The sequence below is a fragment of the Onychomys torridus genome, chromosome 18 (genome assembly GCF_903995425.1).
Source record: "Onychomys torridus chromosome 18, mOncTor1.1, whole genome shotgun sequence".
NCBI classification, from domain to species: Eukaryota; Metazoa; Chordata; class Mammalia; order Rodentia; family Cricetidae; genus Onychomys; species Onychomys torridus.
Genome location: NC_050460.1, coordinates 7,451,603 through 7,479,522, shown reverse-complemented (window position 1 = coordinate 7,479,522; position 27,920 = coordinate 7,451,603). Strand labels below are relative to the sequence as shown.

The window sequence follows — 27,920 nt, the reverse complement described above, 5'->3', positions numbered from 1 at the left end:
CGAGAACCAAAAGGCCAAAAGGTGTTTACTCTGGTAGCCCTGGGGAGGAGGGCGGGCAGAGCACAAGTTGTCCTCAGGAGTGGATGAAGAAGGGCGTTGCCATGGCTGCAGTTCTGCTTGCCCGTGGGGTCAGGTGAGGTGCCCGCTCCACAGGCTCTGGAGTGGCCCCAGGTCTGGCCCCTTGTGCCACACCACATGAGTTCATCCTGGAGGTTCTGAAACTCATGACCTGACCGCTTGGTGGAGGAGAGGCAGGTGTGGCTGCCAGGCTTCGCCAAGTCCGTCCTGAGGCTGCATCCGTCCTGGTGAAGAGGGTACAGGCAGTCGGGGATGCTGGATGGGACCCGGAGCTCAGGACGGGGCTGTGTGAAGAGAGCTGCCTTCTGTTCACCCTCCTCCTCTTCCCTTTGGGGTGGGGTCTCCCACCCCAGACCAGTCCACTTCTTGCTGTTGCTCAGGGGCAGGAAGAGGGCAGAGCCAAGGCAGGAGACCTGAGCTGGACAGCAGCCAGCCTTGCTGGAGGCGCGTCCCACGCTCTTCAGTGCTGAAGTCAGGGGTCTTGACTCGAGGACACTGCACTGGGCTCACAGCTCATCGGGGGGGCTGTGTGGGAGGGGGGACGCCTTCTGCACCCCCTCCTCCTCCTCGGGGCTGGCATCCCCCTCCAGGCTGGCTAGCTCCTTCCTCTGTCTGCTGCTGCGGTCCCCGGAGCCCTTGACCCTGCCGCGCTTCTTCTTGGATTTCTTCCCGCCCAGGGAGGCGATGTCCCCCTTCTTGCCAGACCACCGCTCTGCCAGGCAACCTGAGGAATGTTGCAGAGAGGCTTCAGAAGCAGCTCGCTGGGGAGCAGCACCCATGGGGAGCTGCTGGGAGGAGCCCCTCGCCCACCTCCACATCACTCCCCTGTGGTCACCAGACTCAGTTCTCCCGCTCTGGGCCACCACCTCACCTTACCTCATCAAGCTCCCTGAGGGCAAGATGCCCTCTACTCCCCACCCTTTGCCACCTATCTCCTGAGGGTAGGCAGATGATGGAGACGCTGCCTGCCCCCTCCTGCCCTCACTCACTGGTGTCCTTGCCCTTGAGCACGTGGTTGGCACAGAGGAATTCGGTCAGGTCTTCCTCCTGGTGGTTCCTGTACCAGTCCTCAATCACCTCTTCAAATTCTTCCACCAGCACGTCACACTGTGAAGTACAGCACCGGGAACTGGCAAAGACCAGGCACCCGGCTCTCTCCCAGGGCACCTGGCTACCCCAGGACCCACAGAGATAGGTGGGCAGGTATGAATCACCCGGGGAAACTGAGGCAAAAGTAAAAAGGTGCCAGAAATGGTGGCACATGCCTTTACCCTGGTATTCAAGGCAGAGAGGCAGGTGGATCTTTGTAAGCTTGAGCCCAGCCTGTTCTACAGAGTGAGTTCCAGGACAGCCAGGGCTATAGAGTGAGAACCCGTCTCCAATGGATGGGTGGGTGGGTGGGTAGACAGATGGGTGGATGTATAGATGGATGGACGGACGAACAGACAGACAGATAGAGGAACGGCTCTTGGTAGCCTTCCTGAGTCCAGCCCTACCCACCCACCGAGTGTAATAGGCTGAAAGGCTCTAACCTGCTTCTTGAGGTCGGCCACCTCGGCAGAGGTCTCATTCCACAGTTCATAGGGGATGTCCATCACCACCTTGACACCTTTGTGGACTAGGTTGTGCAGCGTCTCAAAGGTCTCCGACATACCCTGGAAGAGGCAACCAGACATGGGATGCAGCACCATCTCTACCTCCTACCTTCCTCTCTCTGGTGTCTGAGAAGATGCGTCAAAGATGTCCATCCATCCAGGGCTTCACACCCTTGGCCCTGACCTCTCTCCCTCTTTCAGGCTATCCTCCCACCACCCCTGATTACATACACCCTGACCTGGCCCTTACCGATCATGGACTCGGATTAAGGACCAGATTCCAAAGTTCTTCAGTGGCTCTACACAAACTCCTGCCATGCTGGACACATATGTACATAAAGCAGAGGCCCAGCACTTATGACCACAGAGTCAAAGTATAAGTCAGCTCTGAAAACGCTGAAGATGCTGTGTCCGACAGCATCGAACGGTCAGCCACCTCTGAGTTCTGTTTCCAGTCCTGGTGCATGGTGTGTGTTTGTGGATGTGACATAGACAGAGGGCAGCCCTGGGAGCTGGTCTCCCCTTCAACTCTGTTTGGGACAGGGTCTCTTATTTGCCACTGCACACTCCAAATCGGCTGGACCATGAGCTGCTGGGGATTTTCTTGTGCCCACCTCCCTTTGTGCTGCAGAACACTGGGCTAACAGGCACGTCCTACTTCATCTGGCTCTATGGGCCCTGGGGATCCAAACTCAGTCCTTATACTAAGAACTGTCTGAGGTCTACACTTATTTGATATACCTATATACCCAGGTAACATAAAAATTTACTAGATAAAAAGGGGTTGCAAGTGTTTCTTCTTACAACTTTGGTTTTTGAGACAAGGGTTCTCTGTGTATCAGCCCTGACTGTCCTGGAACTCGCTCTGTAGACCATGCTGGCCTCACAGCTGAGGCCTGAAGTGTGCTGTGAAAAACCGGACTGGCTTCCAGAGAGCGCCTGTCCCCAGAGAACTCACTTCCCCTTCCTGGAAATAATTCACACACACGTACACGGGTTGGGAATAGCTCAGTGATATGAGCACTGGCTGAAAGTCCCGTCCTGTGAAAAACGAACCGAACACCCAGTCCATCCTGCCTTGCTTCCTATGTGAGCAGTAGTGTACCACAGGACTTTTGCCCGAGACAGAATCTCATCATGTGGCCCTAGCTGGTCTAGAACTTGCTGTGTAGACTGGGCTGGATTAGAACTCAGAGAGCCACCTGCCTCTGCTTCTCGAGTGTGCACCCCTGTCCAGCTTCGCCTTTTGTTCTGTACTGCGGCACATCAGATGCGCAGCCCGTAGAAGGCCAGCTCCGCTGCTTAACGGAAGGCTTCCAGTGCTCGCCTGCCAGCTTTCTGGGTTTGTTCTCTGTCACCTGTGTAGCCAAGGCTGGCTTCAAAGTTCAGGTCTTCCTGCCCCCTAAATTCTGGGACAAACAGGTATGTGGCACAGCACTTGGGCAGGAGAAAATAATTTGAAACACTTTTATGAAAGACATCATGGATCAACTAACTAAATCCATGTAAGTTTTAAAGACAAACGTAAGATTTCTGCTTGAATTCCTGAGGGGTCTTAGAGGCTATGCCTAACATCCTCAGACAGAAGGAAACTTAGGAGGAAAATGTGGGTGGCAGGCACAGAAGACAGCAGACAAACAGAACCAACCAGCTCCTTCTCCAGATCTGAGGAGGTGGATCTGGGTGGCTCACAGGACAAACTGACAATCACTTATTTGTTTTTGTTTTTTTTTTAATTGTTTAAGACAGGATTTTAGGTAGCACAGGCCAGCCTCAAACTGACTATGTAACTGAGGCTAGCCTTGAACTCCTGACTCCTGATCCTCTTGCCTCCATTTGGGAGGTAAGTGCTGGAATTATAGTGCATCATGCCTGTCTTCTAACACCTCCCTGGCACACTGCTGTGAGAATCTTGCCGAGTCCTAGTGCTTTTGATACCCACGTGAGTGGCCAGCGTGGGCATTTCTGCCTGTTCCTGCCATGGAGGTGGAACCTGGGGCAAGCCCCGGCCATCATAAATACACCTAGACCACAGCAGTCAGAGCCCAGTGAAGAGTACAAGCAGCTATTCAAGAATGGGAGGGAGGAAAGAAAGGAGGGTCCCCAGGCACACCCTACCAATCACACACACACACCAGCAGACACACTCATGAGGGCCCGATGGAATGAGGCACACACGCAGCCAACCTTGGCAAACCGGTTGCTGCCGGTCCTCTCCTTGTGCAGGCTGTAGTCCAGAAGCCTCTTGCAAATGGTCTCAGTGACTTCAATTAACCGTAAGTCCCTGCGGAGACAGCAGCACAGAGGAGCTGAGTTCTCTTCCCAACCCCGCAGCGTAGCAGAGTAGCGGTCTGTCCCTCCAGCCCTGCTGCCTGACAGAGGCCTGCACATCTCACCAAGGGGAAGGCAGGGCCAGATGGAAGACAGGTCATCTGGCCTGGGGGTCTGAAATACAGGGACACAGACCAGAGAGACAAGGATTTAAGAGATCTAAGGGAAGGACCTGTGTGTGTGTGTGGTGGGGCTTATCTATCGAGCCTGGGTCAAAGCCAGTGCCTTGCACAGGTCAGACAGAAGCCCTACCACTGAGTCCCACCCCAAACAATCTATTTGTTTTTACTTAAAAAGAATGTGTGTGTGTGTGTGTGTGTGTGTGTGTGTATACATATGCCACGTGTGTGCAGGTACTGACGGAGGCCAGGAGAAGGCACTGGATCTCTGGTGAGCTGCCTGACATGTGTATTGAGAACTGAACACATGTCTTCCTCTAGAAGACCCTTGGTCCTGGGGATCAAATCCAGGACATCACACATAGGAGACAAGTGCTCTGCACCTTAAACCTTTTTCCTGTAAACAAAATGTGTCGGTCTTTTAAAAAAAAAACAGTACTTTTAATTTGTCACTATTAGTGAAGATATCATTTATTTACTTTTTTTTGTTTTTTGTTTTTTCTTTTCCTCAAGACAGGGTTTCTCTGTGTAGCTTTTGGAGGCTGTCCTGGATCTCACTCTGTAGACTAGGCTGGCCTCAAACTCACAGAGATCCACCTGGCTCTGCTTCCCAAGTGCTGGGATTAAAGGCGTGTGCCACCACCCTGCCTTAGTGAAGACATCATGAACAGGTCTTTCTTAGTGCTCCCTGGAAACAACTTATTAACCATTTTTTAAAAAATATATGTGTGTGGTATATGTGTGTACATGTCCATGTGTGTGCATGTATGTACAAGTACACATGAATGCATACATACATGTGAAGGCCAGAGGTCAACATCAGGTATCTTCCTTGATCACTTTCCATTTTTTGAGACAGGGTCTCTCTGAATCTGCAGCTCACTCTCTGGACTAAACTTAGGTATGGAGCAAGCCGCAGGATCGCCCTGATCCCTCCCGTCACTGGGATCAGAAGTGAGCACTACTCCGCCTTCCTGTAGGTGCTGGGGACCAAAGTCAAACCCTCACGCACAGCAAGCACTTTCCCAACAGCCATCCCCCAACTCTGATTAACCACTGCCTTTTTCCTTTTTGTTTTTTGGAGGTCTCACTGTGTGTAGCCTTGGCTGGCCTGGAACTTGTCATGCAGAACTCAGAAATTCACCTGCCTCTGCGGGATGCTGGGATGAAAGGGGTGCACCACTGCACCCAGAAAACCATTTCTTTCAAGTCATCTGTCTGCACCTCTTGGGTCCCGACCTCATCATTTTTGGGATCTGGCAGACCTGTCTATGCCAAGCATGGCAAAGCTTACCCATCTGGTTGGAAGGCTCACCTGCCTGATTGTTGCATTTTTTTAGTAAAACCAACATGAAACAGACGGAGGAAACAATGACCAGTATCTAGACAACAATATGAGCCCCAGTCATGGTGAAATGACCATTACATTCATAAATCGCCGTGTGCTGTTTGAACTCACTGAGAAGCGAACTCCGGAAGCGGGTTTGTCCCACCTACTGCACCCCAACCCCACTCGCTTAAGCGTGCTCAAGGCACCTGGTTTGGGGAAGGGCTGGTCCCCCAACTGTGGCAGGGAAGGAGAAAACAATAAACCATCTCCCGGGCGATCCTGGGTTCTGCACCCTTGAACACAGCTAGAAGATAAACTGTTCCGACAGATGCCGTCACGTCACGTCTATCCCCTGACCAAAATAAATAAATAAAATGAAATAAATGCTCGCATGGGACAGAGAAGCAGGGAGGTCACCATGACTGGCTTATGCGTGGACAGAGAGCCGCTTAACTGGGAGCCCCAGCTGACCGTCTCAGCTCCTCTGGTTTCCGGTGGATGTTGGTGAGAGGTTGATCTGACTTTATCTCTGTCATTTACTGGAAGCCTTGCTTGAGGGACACTAGCCTGTAGGGACTTCTGATGGAGAACTCTAGCGGGCCGCTTCACAGGGCTCCCCAGTCAGTTTCTCCGAGAAGCTTTGATACCTGATGTAATGCCGTCAGACCCTCCCCTCCCCTCCCTTCTATCTCCACATCCAGCTGCTGTTTATTCTTTCACTTTGCCTTGCTGGATACGTAATCATTCACTCATTCAAAACTAAAAATACGCCTTTGATCCTAACACTTGGGAGGCAGAGGCAGGAGGATCCCTCGAAGTTCTCAGCCAGCCTAGTCTACAGAGTGAGTTCCAGGAAAATTGGGGCTGTTGCACAGAAAAACCCTGTCTCGTTTAAAAAACAGTAAGTCTTGCCACATAATTAATGGTTTGTAATAAAGATAAGTCTCCATAGGCATTCTCAGAGGATAACCTTAATCTAGATAATCCCTCAGACATGCCCAGAAGCCCATCCCAGGGCAATCCAGATTCTGTCAAGCTGATAATTAACACTAACCATCATGCCCAAGTAGGGCCTGAACTTAAATTTGTCACCATCCTGCCTTGGCCTTCGGGTTCGAGATGCGCCATGCCCAGCACGTATCTTGTTTGTCTGGGCTTCTGTTCTGTCCCTATGTAGCTCTGGGCAGCCCTGAACTCTCAGGGCAAATCAAGGGGCCTCAAACATGCAATAGTCTTCCACCTCCACCTCCCAAGAGTCTAGGGTATACCCACTGCACCTAGACATGTATCATTCTGATGGCAAAACATGTCTTTTTTTTTTAAGTTAAAAAAACTTTTATAATGAAGGTGTTTTCGACAGGCAGTGGTGGTGGTGGTGGTGGTGGTGGTGGTGGTGGTGGTGGTGGTGGTGGTGCACGCCTTTAATCCCAGCACTCGGGAAGGAGAGGCAGGAGGATCTCTGTGAGTTTGAGGCCAGCCTGGTCTACAAAGGAAGCTCCTGGACAGCCAGGACTGTTACACAGAGAAACCCTGTCTCAAAAAACCAAAAAACCAAAAACCAAACCAAAACTAAACCCAAAAACAATAATTTAAGTGGTGTGTGTGTGTGTGTGTGTGTGTGTGTGTGTGTGTGTGTGTGTGTGTGAGATATATGGGCATGCCTATGGTGTCCAGAAGAGGGCATCAACATCCCATGGAGCTGGAGTTACGGGTGATGGGTGAGTCACTTGACATGGGAGCTGGGAACTGAACTTGGGTCCTCTGAAAGAGCAGCAAGTGCTCTTAAGGCAGAGGTTTTCAACCAAAACCCTACAGGGGTCACATATCAGATACCCTGCATATCAGATATTTACATTACAATTCATAACAGTAACAAAATTACAGTTATGAAATAGCAAAAAAAATAATTTTATGGTTGGGGGGGTCACCACAACATGAGGACCTGTATTAAAGGGTCGTAGCATTAGGGAGGTTGAAAACCACTTTTAAGGGCTAAGCCATCTCTTCAGCACCTTCACTGTGTGTGTGTGTAAAAAATTACATTTTATTTGTGTGTGTGTGTGTGTGTGCGCGCGCGCAAATATAAGGTTTGGTGGCAAGTGTCTTTACCTGCTGAACCATTTTGTTGACCCTTATTTCACTTTAATTTGTTATTTATTTATTTATTTGCTTGTTTTCTGAGACAGCTTTTCTCTGTGTAGTCCTGGCTGTCCTGAAATTCACTCTGTAGCCCAGGCTGGCCTTGAAGTCTCAGAGATCCACCTGCTTCTGCCTCCTGAGAGCTGGGATTAAGGGCATGTGTTCACCATCACCGCTGGGCGTCTTTAATTTCTTTTCATTTTTATTTTATGTGTATGGGTGATCTGTCTGCATGTCAGTCTGTGTACCATGTGCATGCAGTGCCCGAACAGGCCAGAAGAGGGCGCTGGATCCCCCTGGAACCGGAGTTACAGATGGCTGTGCACTGCTATGTGGTGCTAGGAATTGTCATTTTGAAACGATGATCTTAACTGACAGAAGCTGGGTTTTTTGGTTTTTTGTTTTTGTTTTTGTTTTTGTTTTTTGTCTTTTTTTGGTTTTTCGAGACAGGGTCTCTCTGTGTAGCTTTGCACCTTTCCTGGAACTCACTTGGTAGCCCAGGCTGGCCTTGAAATCACAAAGATCCGCCTGGCTCTGCCTCCCGAGTGCTGGGATTAAAGGCGTGCACCTGCGCCGCCACTGCCACCACCCCCGCTGCCACCCGGCTGTTTTTTATATTTTTATCTAGCTAAATAAAAGTCTGATAATCCAGCTTACACACCTTTAATTTCAACACCTGGGAGGCCAAGGCAGGAGGATCACTGTGAGTTTGAGGCCAGCCTGGTCTACAAAGTGAGTTCCAGGATAGCCAGGGTTACAAAGAGAAACCCTGCCCCCAAAAAATAATTAATTAAAACAACAACAACAACAACAACAAAAAAACGTCTGGTAATCCCATGTTAGCAATTTTTGTTTATTTTGTTTTATTTTTTGAAACAGGGTTTCTCTTTATAGCCCTGGCTACCCTGGTTCTGGATCTGCTGCTGACCAGGCTGGTCTGAACTCAGAGAGTGCCCTGCCTCTGCTCCCAAGCGCCAGGATTAAGGACACACCACCACTGCCCAGCAATATTTTTATAAATTACACTGGCTGTGAAATCTATGGCTTCAGGGACTCGTCAGGGACCCGCCAGGTCTCCTGTGAGCAGTCTTACTTTTCTAGATGAGGCACTTAAGGCACACAGAAAGGCCTTATGAGGGTCACCTAACCTTTAGTGGCAGAATCAGTGGGCAAATTTGAGTCTATCATTGTGACCAAAGTCTCTGTTGTACATTTGCCTGCATGGAAGGAAAACAGGGGCCACAACTCAGCCCTCACCCCAACCCCACCACACAACCCAAAACAAACACAGCCCAGTCACCAAGTCCCCTTTCACTTACGACTTGGTGTACTTGACTCCAGAGGCCTTCCTGTCCAGAATGCCATAGCCTGTGTCGATCACTTCCTTGGTCTTCCCGGTTTCTTCAAAAGCTGATTTCAGCTCCACTGCGACATACTTGCACACTGGAGAAGGTAAACATGGAGCAGCCTGCTGAGTGCACATAACTTCTGGGAGGCCAGCATGCAACCAAACAAAGCCAAAGGGGCACCCTTCCTAGCCTGGGCCAAATCAATATTCAGTTTGAAAATTAGTTCCAGGCCACAAATAGAGCTCATTAATGCACATCCATTCCTGGCCTTTATCTATATAACTCAACTCCCATCACTTTACCAAAGGGGGGAAAAACACAATGGCTAATATCTCTAATCTGAACGAGTTGGGAAGCTGAGGCAGGAGGATTGTAAATTTGAGACCAGCCTGGGCAACACAAGAAACAAGGGGGGAAAAAATCTCAAAACATAGCCAGGCATGGTAGCACACATCTTTAATCCCAGCACTCAGGAAACAGAGGCAGGAGGATCTCTGTGAGTTCAAGACCAGCCTTCTGTACCTAACAAATTCCAGGACAACCAGAGCTCCACGGTGAGACTTATGTCTCAATAAGTAAACAAGCGGTGAGGTGCCATGGTTCAGAGCACTGACTGCTCCTGCAGAGGACCTGGGTTCCGTTCCCAGCACCCACATGGCAACTCACAACCGTGCTATTCTAGTTCTGAGGAACCAATGTCCTTTTCTGGCTTTTGCAGACATTACATGGATGAGGTGCACATACATACACATATACACACATACTTGCAGATAAGTACATACACACAAAATAAATCTTCAAAAATAAAATAAAAATAAATGTGCTGGAAATGTGGCTCAGCAAATGAAGGGGTCACTACCAAACCTAGTGAGCTAAGTGCCATTCCCAGGACCCACAGACTCACATAAGCTGTCCTCTGAGCTCCACAGGCACACTGTGGTATCTGCCCCTGGTCACCCCTCCAGCCGCCCAACAAATAAATGTAAACAAAATTTTAAAATAGTAATGCTCATTACACTGACAGAAGAGGATGAACATTTTCATTCTTCTCCTTTTATTCAACAACTGTGAATGATTTGCCCTGCAATATCTATACTTACTAATCCATCTCAACAATTATACATCATCATGTACTGCCTGTGAACATGAACTCCATATAAACAGAAAGAAATCATGGTACTCGGGAAATTCATGGGAATCTTCTTGATTTCACGTACTCCAGCTCTCGCTGGCTGTCAAGTTACTCTGTTCCAGAGAGGCCTGCTTGTGTGCATGTTTTTTCCTCCCCTGCTCAAGTGGGTATTAAGCAACTGCTGTGTGCTGAGCACTGGGGACAGGGACATGGAAAACATGGTCCCACCTTTCTCTGCTCACTGTCAAAGAGCAAAGCATGTTACCAATTAACCAGGAGGCCACCACCCTCCATGTCAGCACCTCCAGTGTGTGATGCACCTACGGCCCTGGGAAAGGGGTTAATGCTCTCTAGAGGCTTCTTTGACCCAGTCTCCTGACACTCCATTAAGTGTCCACCCCAAGAAAGTTCTGAACTAGTCTCATGTGCGCCTGCCTTTATTGGGCCTCAGTGAGATGGCTGTGATTCCTGGAAGACCCAGCTCAGACATACAGGGTCTTCAAGGGTAAGCATCGTCGCTGGACTTCTGTGTTGTCCTGGTCTGGTGCCCTGTATATGTTGAACGCTTGATAATTATTGCTGATGGAGTTCATGTTGGATTGTCTGAGTGGAATTTCATCTGCAAGCTACACACACACACACACACACACACACACACACACACACACACACAGAAGATAATGATGACACTACCCCCCGAAGGCTTGTTTGATGTAATTTTATGTAACAAGTCCATTAATTGATGCTTGGAGAACTTGGAACACAAACGTCCCAATTACCAATTATAAGCTGGTGATTTCAGAGTCCTCAGTGTACCAAGGTTTTCACCTCCCTGCTTCCCCATCCTGAACCATCTGGCTCCCTCCCCACCCCTGCTCTGTACTCCCTGAAAACTCATCACTCATTGTTCTGGCTCCTCTACCCCATTTTCCCACAGCCTCAGCATGGGGTACTCCAGAAGGGAGAAAAAAAAAAGGTTTTGAACATCCTTTCTCTTGTACCCAGCAAGTACACCTGCTTTGCCACTCTTCCAGAAATCACTTCTTCAGGACCACCCCATGGGGAGGAGCCCTCTCAGAGCCAGACTTGGGAGAGACTCATGGCACAGACCCCAGACCCTCATGGACAGCCGCCTACATTTTCTGGGCAGGTTCTCCTTCGTCTGTGCTGAGGCCTGTCCCACTCAGACTACTAAGCCCGAAGGCAGGCTCTGTGAGCCAGATAACAGTCAACAATTCATAGCAAAGGCGCAATAATAATAAACATAAATAAATACAGTATTAAGAGGAGCCTAAGGGTCAACGTTTGCCAAACCACTCCATGACTGAAAAATCCTTTGTAAAATTAATCTTCACTGATTACAAAATCAGTTTGGGCTTGATGGTCTCTAAGACCCTTGCCAATGCTATGCTTCTGGGTCTCTGAAGCTTTCCTAAGGAAAAGAAATGAGCTTGTGAATAAAATAAAATAAATTTAAAAAAAAAAAAAGAAAAAAGGAAATAAAAGCCCAGAACTAGAGGAAAAGAGATGGAAAGCATCGTGGTACAGGCAGGACTCTTTTTTTTGGTTTGATTTGATTTTGTTTTGTTCCAAGACAGGGCTTCTCTGTGTTGCCCCAGCTCTCCTGGAACTCATTCTGTAGACCAGGCTGGCCTTGAACTCACAGAGCTCTAACTGCCTCTGTCTCCTGAGTGCTGGGATTAAAGGTGTGCGCCACCATGGCCTGGCCAGGTAAGACCCTTTACCGGGTACCTTTCCAGTGAGGTCTGAAGAGTCTAGAGAGTCTACTTAAATAAGAAAATTCCAAGGCAGAGGCAAGAGGATCTCTATGAGTCTGAGGCCAGCCTGGTCTACAAAGAGAACTCCGGGACAGCCAAGGCTACACAGAGAAACCCTATCTCAAAAAACAAAAAAAAAAACAACAACAAACATCTCCTGTGTATTCATTGACTCACTTAAAAAACAGAAAAAGATCCTGTGTATGTGTGTGTATGCATGTGTGGGTAAGCACATGGAGGCCAGAGGTGCATTCTGATACTGCTCTTCACCTTATTTTTCTTCAGACAAGGTTTCTCACTTGAACCTGGAGAGTGATTATTTGGCTACACTGGCTGGTTAGCAATGTCTAGGGTCCTCCTGGGTATGTCTCCCAACGCTGGGATTACAGGCACACAAACATTGCAGCATCTGGCATGTTACATTTGTCTCGGGGATCGAATTCAGGTGCAGCAATCATTTTGCCCACTGAGCCGTATCTCCTGACCCCATTCTCACTTTTTAACTGCTGAAATGGAAGGATTATATGTCAAACCAACTGCCCCACGTCCCAGTGCTTAGGGAACATCTGGCCTGGTGAAGATCTGGCTTGGTGCAGGCTTTGAATGAACATAAAATGGATTTCCGGAATACTTTGGGGAAAGCTTCAAGCTGGGATGAAGGGGGTGGGTGGTGGGTGGGATATGACTGTAAAGGCCGGAGAAGAAGCCAGAAAAACGACAAGCAGGACAAAAGGGAGGTCTGAGACCTCAACAGCCGAGCTCCTCCTGACTCCACTCCTGGTCCTCTCAATTTATAAAATCTTCCTCCTTCACCTAAATCTCTCCTGGGCTTCCCCAAAGTGACCTCTGATCCTCTGAGCCTCCTCTCTCCACACACATGTAATCGTATGTATTCCAAGAGCTTTTTTGTTCGTTTGCCAATAAATATCTGCAACCAAGTCCTTGCCCTCAAGAAGCAAACAACTATACACACATTAGGTTGCAGTGAAGGCACACCGGGGAATGTTTCACGTTCCTTTTCTGAGTCGTATGGACCTTTTCAGTTCCTCAAACTCGCCCTTTGCCTTCTTGGCCTGCAGGGCCCCTTCATTTGCCTGGGCTTCTGCGGTTTACGCGGAGTGGGTTTTCTGCACTTTCCTTTTCCTGGCCAACTCTTAATTTCGCAGCAGGCTTAAATTAAGCCTTCCCTCCACCCCCACCTCCAGGCTAGATAAGCAGCTGCGCCTCGGCCGGCCTGAAAGCCCGGACATCTATGTAGTTTATCCCAGAGGCCCAGCGCCTAGCAGTGCGGAGCACACGGCAGGGTCAGTGAGACCCCGAGCCCAGGACCCTTCCCCACAGGCCCCGCCCCACCCCGCCCCTCGGCCGGGGTACGCCCCGCGGCCCCGCCCCCTCACCTTCGCATTTGCTGGGCAATCGCACCCAGTCGGCCTCCTCCGCCCGGGCGCGGCTGGGGCCCAGCAGGAGCAGCAACGACAGCAGCAGCAGGGGAAGCAGGAGGCAGCGGGGCGCGAGCTCCGACATCGACTCCATGGCCCAGCCGGACCCCGAGCGGAGCGGACCCGGCGGCGCTTCCTCCAGCAGCGCGCGCAGAGCTGCTTCCCCCGGCCGCTTCCGGGACTGCACACGTGCCTCCGTGTAACCACGGCAACAGCGAGCCATGGCCCGCCCCCTCCCTCGCGGCCTCGGGCGGCTTTCGAAACGGACCGAGGCCCCGCGGGCTACGCAGCCAATGGGTTCGCTGGGCGTTTGCTTTTTTTAGCAAATGGGGGGGAAAACGATCTTTTTTTTTTTTTTCCACCTCGGCCAATCAGAGAGCGGATGGTGGCTGCGGCGACCAATCGCGATCTCTCTGCCTTCTAACGGAGCCTTGGAGAGGCTGGAGCGTCTAGTCCTCGGGAGTAGGTGGACCGGGTTTGGCCGCTCTAACCCTGGATAACGTGGAGCGGCCTATCTTTCATAGTTTTTGTTTGGGGGTTGTTTGTTTTTCGAGACAGGGTTTCTCAGTGTAGCCTTGGCTATCCTGGAACTCACTCTGTAGTCCATGCTGGCCCCAAATTCAGAGATCCACCTGCTTTTATGTTGGGGAACGACTGAAATCAGTTGCTTCCTTCCACCATGTAGGTCCTGGGCATCAAACTCTGGCCCTCAGGCTTGACGGCCACCTCTTTTACCCGCTAAGGCATTTCGTCAACCCTCTTCATGGTTTTCTTTGCATCCCTTCATAGACACCTGCTTTTGAAATTTATTATTGCAGCCACCCACTCTAATACATGCTAAGGGACTCACAACAGCCCCGATGCCCATTACCCTTGCATTAGTGACTTCTCTGACCAGAAGGCTATTTGTTTGATGACAATTACCTTCCTCCTACATCTCTGTGAACCTTGCCTGTTGGGAAGCTCAAATCAATCCATGAATTAATGGTTTGGTTTGGTTTTTGAGACAGGGTTTCCTCTCCGTGGTCCTGAACTCACTCTGTAGACCATGAACTTAGAGATCCGCCCTAACTTTGATCTGCCTTTTCTGACTGCTACCTTTTGCCTCTGTCTCCCTTCCCTTCCCTTCCGTTGGAAACATGTAAATCTTGTCTGAGAGTTTCCTAAGGGTGCAAAGCCTATGCAGAACTTGGTTGGGGGGGGGGGGGACGGGACTCCTAACTGAGAATTTTCATTTGGCATTGTCTCCTTGGGGAACTTAGACTTATCTAAGGTGTTGGTTTATGGAAATTGACTTAAGTCCACCAAAGGCTGATTCCCCTGCAGCTGGAAGGGCTAAAAAATCATCCTTAAGTGCCTCTCTCTCTTCTTTCCATGCCAGACACAATAGCCTCTGCCTCCCTGGAATTAAAGGCTTGCCCCACTACCATATAGAATTAAAGGGCCAAGGAAAGAACACCCTGCCCCTGACTTGACCCCCAGCCTAGGGACAAGAAAAAGAATCCCACCAATCCCTGAGCTTGCCCCTAGACCAGGCCACCCTGGAAAGCTCTGCCCCCTCCCAAGAAACCCTATATAAGCCTTGCCTCCTGCTCAGTTCCCTGCTGCTTCTCAATCAAGCAGAGGCAGCTACCCTCCTGCTTTTTGCCTCCCAATCTCTTGGGTGAGGTTTGTTGTGCATTGTGACTCTGGTATTCCTTAGCTTCGGATAGCTCCCGATGGCTCAGAGCTGGAACACACCGAGGAAACCTTCCCCCACAGGAGCAGAGCTGTGTTACACTTGCACTGGGGAAGCTTTTCCCCTCAGAGCTGTAACATTTACACACCCCCTGGCATAAGGAGGGATTAAAAATGAATGAACAAGCTATGGGTAGCTCAGTGGTAGAGCCCTTGCCTAGCATACACAAATCCCTGGCGTTCCACCTCCAGGCTGGCATTCGATCCCTAGGCTGGCATAAACTTGGAGCTGGGTGGTGATGCAAACCTGTAATCTCAGCATTCGGGAGGCAGAAGGATTAGAAGTTCAAGGCCATCCTTGGCTGCACAGTCATGGTGTGCAGCCTGAGCTGCAGGAGACCCTGTCTCCCAAATAAAAATCCCTTGAAATGTATGGAGCAGATGGAAAACATTCCAGTATTTTTAGCATGCGATCTCAGTCTCTTTATTTCTTTGTATTCTGAGCTTCTAGAAGGCAGGAACCTGGCATTGAACATTTACATTTCCTTTCTGCCTCTGTGACATCAGGGTGCCCGGCACTAGCTCTTTGTTAAACAAAGAAAATTTCAGCCAGGCGGTGGTGGCACACACCTTTAATCCCAGCACTCTGGAGGCAGAGCCAGGCGGATCTCTATGAGTTCGAGGCCAGCCTGGTCTCCAGAGTGAGTTCCAGGAAAGGTGCAAAGCTACACAGAGAAACTCTGTCTCGAAAAAACCAAAAAAAAAAAAAAAAAAAAAAAAAAAAGAGAGAGAGAGAGAGAGAGAATTCCCTGACTGAACATTGCCTTGTATGCATAAGGTTCTGAACTCAATCTGGCACCAAACACAAAAGTGAGCAACATCAGTTAGGTGTGATGTACCAGCACTTTGATTCCAAGTCTTGGAAGCTGAAAGCAAAAAGACCAGAGGACTCTCTGGGTTCTTGGCATTGCTTTAAACTGACTCTGGGCTCAGCTTCTCGGGAAGCTGTCCACAAATGCAGCTTCTCCCACAAAGCCCTGTTTTCTCCCTCAAGTCTAGGTGTGTTTGCTTATGAAGCTCTCCAAGCCCAACAGGTTGCGGTGTAGTGTCCTCTTTAAAGCAGTTGTGTCTGTAAGCTCCTCCAGGAGAGTGGCGAGCCCTGCCTCCAGACTTCTCTGGCTGTGTTACAGCTCTGAGAGAAAAGACTTTCCCAAAGCAAGTGTTAGAGCTCAGCAGGGGGCAGAAGTCGGGGGTGGGAGGCAGGGGGCAGGGCTGCCTGGTAGCAGCCTCATGGAGTCAAGCCTGACCCCCAGGTCTCCAAGGGTAGGGCTTGCAACAGGTATCTTCCAGCAGCAGGAAAGCCAGAAAGCCAGACCTGCCACCCAAATTGGCATAAATAGCCAACAACACAGTCCCTGCTCTATAGGAAAAAAAAAAAAAAAAAAAAAAAGCCCAAGACGAGGGCACAAAATCCCACCAATCCCTGAGTTTGCCCAAGATCAGGCCATATAATCCCTCCAATCCAAAGCCACCCTGGAAAGCCCCCACACAAGAAATCCTATATAAAGCCTTCCTCCTGCTCAGTTCTTTGCTGTTTCTCCCCCCAAGTAGAGGCAGCCACCCTCTTGTGTCTCTACCAATAAATCTCTTGTATGAGGTTTGTTGTGTTGTGTGACTTGTGATATTCCTTGGTGTAAATGGAAGTTTCTGTTCTACCAGCATCTCCCAAATACCCATCAGCCACTTCCCAAATTACCACTCAGAGGCTTATATTAATTATAAATGCTTGGCCGATGGCTCAGGCTTGTTACTAGCTAGCTCTTACACTTAAATTAACCCATAATTCCTATCTATGCCTTGCCATGTGTTTCGTGGCTTGTTACCTAATTTTCTACATGTCTTGCTTCCTCAGTGGCTGGCTGGCATCTGCTCAACTCCGCCTTTCTTCATTTCCATCTTCAATTTGATTGTACAGCCTAACCTTATTCTGCTTCATCATTGACCAAACAGCTTTATCAACCAATGAGAGCAACACATATTCACAGCATACAGAAGGACATCCCACAGCACCCTGGCTTCTGACTGTCAGGATGACTTTCCCTTCAGAGCTGTAACACTCACAGTGTTGGTATCAGGGCACATTGGCTAGATGGGACTATGGCACCTGGAACACAGTATTGGAACAGTCTCTAGGGTGTCTCTACTTTCTCAAGGCTCTTTTAGACTTGGGGAGGCTCAAAAACTGGCCATTGTCCTTGACTCACAAGACTTGGAAGCCCTCCTGGAGACTATTCAGCCACAGTGGTGACTTAAGGGACTGGAGCAGGACAAGGTTGAGAGTGAAGGAACTCAGCTTCTGGACCAAGGGCTGCTGAGGGGACATTTACAGAGGCAAACAATTAGCTTCGGTTCAAAGCCTACACTGATAGCTGGGAAGGGACAATGTTTAAAGAAATAGAGGCTACAGCTGGACCCCTCCTGAACTTGACCATGGAAGAAAAATCAATTCCTAAGGAGGTAGGGACAGTCTCATCTCTAGAAGATGTGCCCCTGCTACCCAAAGGATCTGTAGAAAGAGGCAGGAGATGGGTTGGGGAGATGGTTCAGTGGTTAACATGCTCACCACACAAGCATGAAGACGAGAATTGAGATCCTCAGAACCCATGTAAATGTCGCAGAGGAATGGTATCGTACTGGGTAATTACAGTGTTCTGTGGAGACAGGATCCTCAGAGCCCAATGAAGCTGGACTAGTCTTTATCTGTGAGCTCTAGATTTAGTTGAGAATTCAGGGGCTGCAGAGTTGGCTCAGCAGTTAGGAGTACTTGTTGCTCTTGCAAAGGCCCTGAGTTCAATTACCCAGCACTACACGGCAGCCCATAATTATCTTTAGCATAGCAGTGGTGGCTCACACCGTTAATCCCAGCACTCGGGAGGCAGAGCCAGGCAGATCTCTGAGTTCCAGGCTAGCCTGGGCTACAGAGCGAGTTCCAGGACAGGCTCCAAAGATACAGAGAAACCCTGTCTCAAAGAAAAAAGAGGAGTTCAGAGTTCAACCAAGAGACTCTGCCTCAATATATACAGTGGACATAGATTAGGAGTCTCAGGGCTGGATATGATTGTCAGGACATGCCTTTAATCCCAACACTCAGGAGGCACAGAGAGGTGGATCTCTGTGAGTTTAAGGACAGCCAGGGCTGTGTAGTGAGACTCAGTGTCTTTTTTTTTTTTTTTTTTTTTTTTTTTTTTTTTTTTTTTTAATGTGAATTGGTGTTTTGCCTGAATCTGTGTCTGTGTGCAGGTCCCAGATCCCCTGGAGCTGGAGTTACCATTGTGAGCTGCCATGTGGGTACTGGGAATTGAACCTGAGTCCTCTGGAAGAGCAGCCAGTGCTCTTACCTTCTTAACTTCTAAGGCATCTCTCCAGACCCAAGACTCTGTCTTAAAGAAGCAGAAGTGGAAGAAGATGCAGAAGAAGGAGGAGGAGGAGGGAGAGAAGAGGAGGGAGGGAGGAGGAAGGAGGGAGGAGGAGGGAGGAGGGGGGAGGGAGGAGGAGGAATGGGGGAGGGAGAGGAAGAAAGAAAGAAAGAAAAGAAGGAAGGAAAGGAAAGAAAGACAGACAGACAGGCTCAAGGGATGGAAAGATGAGCTTCCAGAAGCCTGTGTTGAGTACCCACACTCATTTTAGGTGGCTCACCACCATCTATAACTCCAGCTCCACCTCTAGTCTCCATGGGCTCCTACTCTCACATGCATGCACGCACGCGTGCAGACACACACACACACACACACACACACACACACACACACATGATTGAAAACAAATTCTTCTCTACTGTGGGAACCTCATCCTCAGGCCATGTGAAGGCTGTCTTTGGGGAACAAGGGAAGATCAACAAAGCCAAATCTCTTTAGTACCTGGCTCCCGGCGGATGCTGAGTTACTACCTGTCAAATGAATAATGACCTTTAATTAGTGTGAAGGTTTGCAATTACTGTCTTACGCTGCTAGCATTGGATGTGATCCTGACACCCGGGAATCCTGGCTCTGCACCTTTCCTTCAAGTCTGCACAAGACCAGCAGATGAGCAGTACCTCCTTGGCTCCCTGACTCCGCCTTGCCCTCTCAGAGAAGCTGTGCCAGGGTAAGGGGGCGGAGAGGACCCTTGTCCGGTGACTGACCGTAGGAGAAGCAGACTCCCTACAACCTCTCCCCCCCCCCCACCGCCATCCCCAGGCCCACCAGGCAGTTTCCAGGTTCCCGCTCTTCTTCCAGAGAGCCCCCCCCAGATCTCTGCTTCCTCTTTATCTGGTACACCATCTCCCCCAGGCACACAAATGAAAAGCTTTGCAATGTGTTTGTGTCATCTAAGCTCTTCTGTATTGTGCCTGATTACACACACCAGGGCACATCCTCACCCTCCTACCTGCTGATGGGAGAGACACAGTCCTTTTCCTCCCAGAACCTCAGGCTATGAGGGAGGCAGAGCCCCGTCCCAGAAAGCCCCATTTACAGGAAGAGGCCAACCACATACAGGAAAAAAAAAAAAAAAGTTCCACAACTTGAGTAAGGAACACAAAGCAGGCAGTCCTGAGCTGCGGGCCCAGCCGGCCTCCTGGAAGCCAGGGTTTGTGTCCAGCTGCAGGCAGCAGGAGTGTCCAGCGTCGCCATCTAGGGCTCAGCAAAGAGCCTCAGAGGAATGGGTAAGACAAAGCTGTGTCCCTCATTACGATGTCCAAATTCGGTGGGTGGGACGCAGGGACCCGCGTGGGGGTGGCGGCAGTGGGTGCTGGCCAGCCAGCACACAGAGGCGGCTGCAGGTCAGAAGCACATCGGACAGAAGCAGCTTGAAAAGAAGTAGTCGCAGGGCACTCAGCCGCAGGAACTGACCCGGTGTCCCTGCAGAAGAAAGAGTGGGGGAGTCCCCAGGAGCACAGACCACCCAAGGGACAAGGAGGGCCATTCTCCATCTCCAGGGAGATTCCTTCCCGGTCTCTAACCTTAGTCTCTACTGGTGATAACGCATGCCTCCTACTAAGCCCTCATTTTACTTTATGAAGGACCCCCACCAAGGGCCCAGACACAGTTCCCCCAGAAACCCAAAAGAGTTTTTTTGTTTGTTTGTTTTTTGAGACAGGGTTTCTCTGTATAGTTTTGGTGCCTGTCCTGGATCTATCTCGCTCTGTAGACCAGGCTGGCCTTGAACTCACAGAGATCCACCTGCCTCTGCCTCCAGAGTGCTGGGATTAAAGGTCTGGCAGGGAAGAGATATCTTAAAATAAACAGAGTCAGTTCCCCCTTCCTGGAGAGGGTGAAGTCAGGTGTTTTCAAAAGAACAAAGTCAGGATGTCTGGTGGTGACCGATTAACCATGAGATGCCCCTCTCTGGAGATAACATGACCAGACCCCAGGGATGGGCTGTAAAACTCCTGACAGGGCCAACAGATAAGCTAAAATAAGACAAAGTCCAGTCCCAGGAAAAACTGGACCAATCAAGGATGGACCCGTACTAACCCTCTCTCCTCTAAGAAATTTTGTGGTTTTTGCTTATAAAAACTAACTTCCCCAAGAAAGAGTAACTCCTCCCTGCCTCACTGCGGCCAGTGAGTGCTTGAGATGAGTTCCCTGTGGCGACTTGTAACGGAAATCAACCTTGCTATTGCATTCTGGACATCTTTGGTCTCCAGTGGTCTCTTTGGGGGTCCTGATCTGGGCAGAACACTTTATTTGGTGAGGGAGGCAGGCATTCAGGAAGGAGCATCTGATGCAAAGAATAAATCGCTCAAAATATCTGGGCAAGAAATGGGTGTTGTGATTACTAGCCCAGTGCCCTTCTCAGGCCTCCTGAACACCTCAGGAGTTCAATAATGCATAGGCCCTCATCCTGAGCCCACCAACCACCCCTACCCACATGTTGGCTCTCATCTGTGCTGCTCCATGGGGTCTAGGAATTAGGATGGTATCTGAAAACCCCACCGTATCCCAGGGAAGCTCAGGCTAACCCTTAGCAAATCAATCCCTTAATTGGAAACTCCTCAGTCTCCCAACTGCAACTTCAGGAGACCCACAGTCAAATTAGAGCTTAATGCCACCTGCCAGGTACCAGTACTCAGACACTTGTTCCCAACCATGCCACCTGCCAGATACCAGTACTCAGACACTTGTTCCCAACCATGCCACCTGCCAGGTACCAGTACTCAGTCTCTTGTTCCCAACCACCATGCTACCCCACCACCTGACTCACCCCTATGAGGCTCCTGAGAGCAGGTCCTGGCTGTGGAAGCTTCTCCTGTGAGCCAAGAAGAAGGAAGTGAGTACCATGGGATGGGGGCACCTCCCAGTCCAGGCCTATGCCTGGCCCTAGCCAACTTGCAGGGCAGACGGACATATGTGGAGACACTGAGCCCGCTTGTTGGCAGGTCCTGAGAAGCCAGCGCGGGCTCCCCTCCCTGCTTGACAGTTCTGTCCCTAAGAGGTACCTCAGTCCCTTCCCACAGGGAGCCCACTCTCTCTCAGCGCTTGCTTGCTGGAAGGCAGGGTATTTTTTCAGAAAGCTACCCTCTTTGGGAGGTAATAAAACTGAGGTGATCCAAATGGCTCCGTCATGGCAGTGCTTGTAACACAAACTCAGGACCTGAGTTCCATCCCCATGTTAAAAAGGAAAGAAAAGCAGAAACAGAGCACGGTGGCCCATGTTTCTAATCCAGTGCTGAGGAGGTGGGGGCAGGCAGACTCTTGGGGCTCACCCACTAGCCAGCCTAGTTTGTTTGGCTTAGGAGGTGGCTTAGCTGGTAAATGCTTTCTTGAGTTGGAACCCAGGACCCTCATTAAAAAGCCGGCAGAGGTGGCGCACACCTTTAATCCCAGCACTCAGGAGGCAGAGGCAGGTGGATCTCTGTGAGTTGGAGGCCAGCCTGGTCTATAAAGCGAGTTCCAGAACAGCCATAACTGTTACACAAAGAAAACCCTGTTTCAAAAAACAAACTAACTAAAAGCAAAACCAAAACTAAACAAAAAGTGCATATTGCTTTCCCAGAAGACCAGGGTTTGGTTCCCAACCTTGTTTGTCAGGAGGCTGGTAAGTGCCTGTAACTCCAGCTCCTGGGGGAGAGGGAGTGAGGGGAAGGTAGGGATGGGAGGTGGGGAGGGGAGGGATGGGGATGATGATCCAATGCACCTGCTCTCACACACCACACCACACACACACACACACACACACACACACACACACACACTTCAAAGTAATAGTCTTTACAAACTTTAAAAAGAAGCAGCTTTAGGACAGGTGCTTGGCATAGATAAACTTGGTAAAAGGTGATGAGTTTATTCTTTTTTTTTTTTTTTTTTAAAGACACAGTTTCTCAATGTAGCACTGGCTCTCCTGGAATTCACTCTGTAGCCCTAGCTGGCCTCGAATTCACTCTATAGACCAGGCTGGCCTCGATCTCACAAAGATCTGCCTGCCTCTACTACCCAAGTGCTGGGATTAAAGGCATGCACCATCATTGCCCAGTGATAGGGGTTTATTCTTTAATTATTGTTTGGTCTTACAGGATTTGTTTATATATATACACACATATATATGTATATACATATGAACTGTTTATATAGATTATATATAAAACATATGTATATATGCACTTATGAATAAAACAGTTATTAATATATCGCTGGGCAGCAGTGGCACACACCTTTAATCCAGCACTCGGGAGGCAGAGGCAGGCGGATCTCTGTGAGTTCAAGGCCAGCCTGGTCTACAGAGCAAGATCCAGGAAAGGCACAAAGCTACACAGAGAAACCCTGTCTCAAAAAAACAAGCAAAAAAAAAAAAGTTATTAATATCTCTTAGCAATCACACATCAGAGCCTGGATTTGCTTTTGTTTTGGTTGTGTGTGTGTGTGTGTGTGTGTGTGTGTGTGTGTGTGTGTGTGCTTTGTTTCTTGTTTTTTTCGAGACATGGTTTCTCTGTAGCTTTGGAACCTGTCCTGGAACTCGCTCTATAGACCAGGCTGGCCTTGAACTCACAAATACCTGCCTGCCTCTGCCTCCCGAGTAAAGGTGTGAACCACCACCACCTGGCTTATTTTGAATCTGAAACAGAGCTTCCTGTAACCCGAACAGGCCTTGAACTCACTTGTCAAGGAGCCTTTATCCTCCTCTCTGTTTCTGAAATGCTGGGATTACAGGCTCAAGGGCAACCTGAACCATATACCACAGCTGTCAATCCCAGGAATCACGGCCTCAGAACCACTCTCCCTGGAGCCAGGGTCTCCCCTTACACATCCTTCATGCCTGGTGCCTGGAGCCTCCCTTCCCTCCCCACTGTATTCTGACTCCAGGGTGTGGAAAGGGACAGGACCCCAGGCTGCTTCCCCACCTGACAGCTGGAGGGGGAGTGTGCTCCGGCTCTGGCCCCCAGCCCCAGGCCTGGCGTGGCACACCAAGGACTCCCAGGCTTCCAGTTCTTCAGAGAGCAAGGAAAGCTGGGCCAGGCTAGTCCAGGTGCCGTCTGGTGCCGGGGAGGGCCCATAGGTGAAGGCGTCCAGTGCACTGCCGTTGCCTGCTGAGAACCAGATGGGGCTGTCCAGGCCAGGGGGTGCTGCATCAAGGACCAGGCAGACCACCAGCATCTGAGGCCTCCCATCCACCAGCAGTGTGATGGGCGGAGCCAGAGAAGGAAAGGGGATGGCGGCCAAGCCTGCAAGAGAAGAGAGTGTCTGTGCGGGCTCCCTGGGCTCCTGCTTCCAGATGGGAACTTTCTTGAAGGTTGGAGTTCTGGGTTCTGTCGTCTCACGCTGCCCTCATACCATTACCGTTCAACATCGTATTCCTCAGTCTACCCCTTCCCTTCCTGAATCTACTCATTCTGTGTCCCTTCTTCGTGTGTGTGTGTGTGTGTGTGTGTGTGTGTGTGTGTGTGTATGAGTGTTTGTATATGTGCCGATGTGTAGATGTAAATACCATTTACACATGGAGGCCTGTTCTATCACATGTCACCTTATTCCCTTAGGATAGGATTTCCCACTGCTCCTGGGCTAGGCCTGCATTCAGCCAGCCCCATGACCCTCCTGTCCCTGCTGTCCACAGTGCTGGGATTACAGACATGCTTAAGCACTTGAACTCAGGGCCACGTGTTTATATAGCAAGCATTCTGACTCACTGAGCAGTCTCCACAGCTCTTGGAGGCACACATCCATCCATCCCCACCGTTCTTCCTACTGTCCACCTATCTACCCTCCTGAGCCCCTTTCTCCGGCAGGTGCTGGGTATATAACATTGAGGAAACCATTGCCAGGCCTTTGGAGGAACTCCGTCCTGTGGGAAGGATATTAGCTTCACAAACAAGTGCTTCAGTACCTAGCTGGGCTGCCTGAGGGGAGCTGGTGCCTCTGGAGCGAAGGGCCTGGAGTGAGAGCAAGGGACTTCAAGTATGCCTGGGCCTTGCCTTCTTGGACAGACTGCTTAAGCGTGGTGCGGCCGGCCGGCCGTGCCCGTAACCCCAGAATGTGGGGGTCTGAGGCAGGGGTATGATATGAGGCAGAGAGAAAGCTAAATTGTTTCAGAGGGAGGGGGAAGCAAGCTGACAGGATGGCTCACTGAGTAAAGATGATGCCAAATCTGAGTTCAATCCTAGGATCCTTTCTGGTGGAAGAAAAAACAAGACCTGACCCCTGAAAGTTGTCCTCTGATGGCCACACTCCTGCCCCACACACATGTGAAATTTACAAATTCATGTGAACTAAAATAAAAGCAGGAAGAGGCAGGGTGCTTGTCTTTAACGCACACAGCCCTGAGTTCGGTCCCCAGCACCATGGCGGGATGACAGGATGGCCTATCAATTGACATATAGGAATGAGCTGGAATAATGGAGGTTAGAAAATGGTTGACATTTTACCATAGTCAAATCGGATCTTTTTAACTTCATTTTGGTTTGCTTTTGAGACGTCTTACTATGTAGCCCAGGCTGGCCTCAAACTCCCAATGGAGTCAAGGACCCCTTTAAACTCTGGATCCTCCTGCCTCTGCCTCCAGAGTCCTAGGATTGCAGGCATGTGCACACCACGACAGATGATGGGGTGCAGCGAATTAAACTCTATCAACAGAGTCACACCCCCAGTATGTAGTCTTATTCTATTTAAGATTTAATTTTTATTTTATTATATATGAGTGTTTTAACTGTAAGTATATCTGTATACCATATGCATGCAGTGTTTGCACAGTCAGAAGAGGGCATCAGATCCCCTGGGATGATAGGGGTCTGATCACAGATGGTTGTTAGCCACCATGTGGGTGCTGGGAATGAAACCCAGGTCTTCTGGAAGAGCAGCCAGGCTCTTTTTTTTTTTTTTTTTTTTTTAATTTATTTATTATGTATACAGTGTTCTACTGCATGTATCCCTGCAGGCCAGAAGAGGGCGCCAGATATCACCACAGATAGTTGTGAGCCACCAAATGGGTGCTGGGAATTGAACTCAGGATCTCTGGAAGAACAGCCAGTGTTCTTAACCTCTGAGCCATCTCTCCAGCCCACAGCCAGCCTCTTAACCATTGAGATCTCTCTAGTCCCCCCCCCTTTATTATTATTATTATTATTATTATTATTATTATTATTATTATTCGCAGGGTTCTCTGTATAAAAGTCCTGGCTGTCCTTGGAACTTGCTCTGTAGACTAGGCTGGCCTTGAACACCCAGAGATCGGCCTGCCTCTGCCTCTGAGTGCTGGGATTAAAGGCGTGCGCTACCGCTGCCCAATATCCTTTTTCCTCTTCCTAAAAACATTTACTGGGCTGGAGAGATGGCTCAGTGGTTAAGAGCACTAGCTGTTCTTCCAGAGGTCCCAGGTTCAATTCCCAGCAGCCAAATGGCAGCTTACAACCATCTGTGATGAGATCTTGCCCTCTCTGGCCTGCAAGCATACATGCAGGCAGAACACTGTATACATAATAAATAAATAAAACTTAAAAAAAATGTACTCTGTGTGTGTGGGGGGGGGCATGTGTCTGTGGAGACCAGACTACAACTTGGGGAGTCAGTTCTATACTACGCTTCCCCAATGGAAGTCCCAGGGCTTGAACTCGGGCTGTCAGGCTGGCGGGGAGTGCCTTTGCACATGGAGCCATCTCACTCTTGTCTAATTCTTTCAGTAAAGATGACCCATTCAGGACACAATTAAAGGTTGTTTTTAAATAGGATTTTAAAAATCATAAATAGAATCTCAAATATTAACAACTGAAAGTAAATTCACACTATGAGCTCTGAGTGGCCAAGGTAAAGGAGCGCCCCAGGGTGCCAGAGAGCCTTGTGGAAGGTGAGCTGAAGGTATTAGGGGCCAAATAACAGGTCTAGGGCACCGAGCAGATATGCAGTCAGCTTTTGAACCTGAGCCTCTGCGACCACAGGTCTCATAGTCTTCTTTGCCTTAAAAAATGTCTGAACTTTTGTCATATGACACAGGAATCAAGCCTTAGACAGGGCTGAGGTTGGTCCCTGACTCAATCCTCTTAATTGACTGACATTAAAATGTCCCGACAATATAATGGCCCAGGAGAATCTTTGTGAAGAGTATTAGCTACTATAATGCTATTATTTATATTAATATTCCTAAAGCCCTTCAAAGAGACAACAGGTGGCCAGGAGTGAGCCCCAGGACCCTCAGCCTCCTCAACCGAATCAGCTTCCACCTCCACTATGAGGCCTCCCAGATTTCCCCTCCATACCCCAAGTATCTCCTTCCCAGAGCTCAGGCCTCCTGCTGTATCTTCAACAATCAAGGAAGTCCCACGACACACTAGGGGTGAATTTAGATCAAGTAGACTCCCTGACTCAAAAGTCCAAGGCCTCCTCACCGTATGTGTCCATGCTTCAGATGGACTGGGACTCTGGCTTTGATCCTTGCCTAACTGGAGCTAAACTTTTGGCAAGTTGCTGACACCTCGGGACCTCACTGAGTTGGAAGTGAACTTGAGACACCCTGGTCCCTGTTGGAAGAGGGTACTCTGAGGGCAGGAAGGACAGCCCAGGAGCTCACAATGTTGCCCACAGTGCATCACCCTACATCACACAACACGGCCCTGGCTGCTCCGTGACTCCAACTTCCATGGGATCCCATCCAGCTTGCTCTTTCTCTTTTTCAATTCAGTTCTGGGAATGAACCTAGGCCTCACGCATGACAGCGAGGCAAATGCTTTACCCCTGACCTATACCCACACTCCTCTTTTTACCCTTGAACTTGGATTCTCCTGTCTCAATCTCCTGACCAGCTGGGGCTGCAGGCCTACACCACCAGACCAAAGATGCTTTTACTTCTCTATGCTTCCAAGAAGGACAGCAGGCCCTGCTGACACTCCATTTGGAGGAACCAGGTAGGTGGCCATGGATCCCAGCATCATTGTAGAGGCTCAGCTGGTACCAGGGGATGGCTCAGTGGCAGCCAAAGAGGGAGGCAAGAGGGACTTACCTATGGGCAGAGTCTGACCCCTGAGGGCCAGGAAAAGCAGCAACCATGTCCTAGCCATGGCCCACTCGAGAAGAGGCATGATCCAGCTTCAGCCCTGAGGTGTGGGCTGGGGGAGGAGGCTCCCTAGACTCCCTCCCAGGCCACGGGCCCAGCTGCAGCCCTGAGGTGTGGGCTGGGGGAGGAGGCTCCCTTGACTCCCTCCCAGGCCACGGGCCCAGCTGTATCTCAGCTGCTCTGCCCCGAGCTGAGCTGTTTCCCTACTCCCTAGTTCTCAGACCTCTCTGGGGAGGAGGGGTGTCAGGGAACTCAGATGCCACTCCCATCCAGGAGCTGGGTGCCCACCCCAGGTGCACGGCAGGACCTCCACACATAGCTCTTCATGTCATCCTTCAGCTGCTTCAACTCCCAGACGAGGCAACTGAGCCTCAGGGAGCCTGGGTGGCCTACCCAAGGTCACAGCTGGCAGAGCCAAGGTTGACTTTTTATTATTATTA

General features: G+C 49.9%; 2 protein-coding genes across 2 annotated transcripts; both read right to left on the bottom strand.

Annotated features, from left to right (window-relative positions):
* Nucleotides 1-7: 7 nt before the first annotated feature.
* On the bottom strand, nt 8-13,496 carry Cnpy3 (canopy FGF signaling regulator 3). Its single transcript, XM_036168386.1, has 6 exons — nt 13,249-13,496; nt 8,912-9,035; nt 3,861-3,957; nt 1,611-1,733; nt 1,068-1,185; nt 8-802 (listed from the first exon to the last, which is right to left on the bottom strand). Exons 1-6 carry the CDS (start codon nt 13,382-13,384, stop codon nt 585-587), a joined length of 816 nt encoding a protein of 271 aa, XP_036024279.1. The 5' UTR covers nt 13,385-13,496; the 3' UTR covers nt 8-584.
* Nucleotides 13,497-19,692: 6,196 nt separating this feature from the next.
* On the bottom strand, nt 19,693-27,600 carry Ptcra (pre T cell antigen receptor alpha). Its single transcript, XM_036168075.1, has 4 exons — nt 27,427-27,600; nt 23,345-23,665; nt 21,211-21,255; nt 19,693-19,865 (listed from the first exon to the last, which is right to left on the bottom strand). The coding sequence occupies exons 1-4, from the start codon at nt 27,503-27,505 to the stop codon at nt 19,693-19,695; spliced, it is 618 nt and encodes a 205-aa protein (XP_036023968.1). The 5' UTR covers nt 27,506-27,600.
* Between the last annotated feature and the right edge of the window lie 320 nt (nt 27,601-27,920).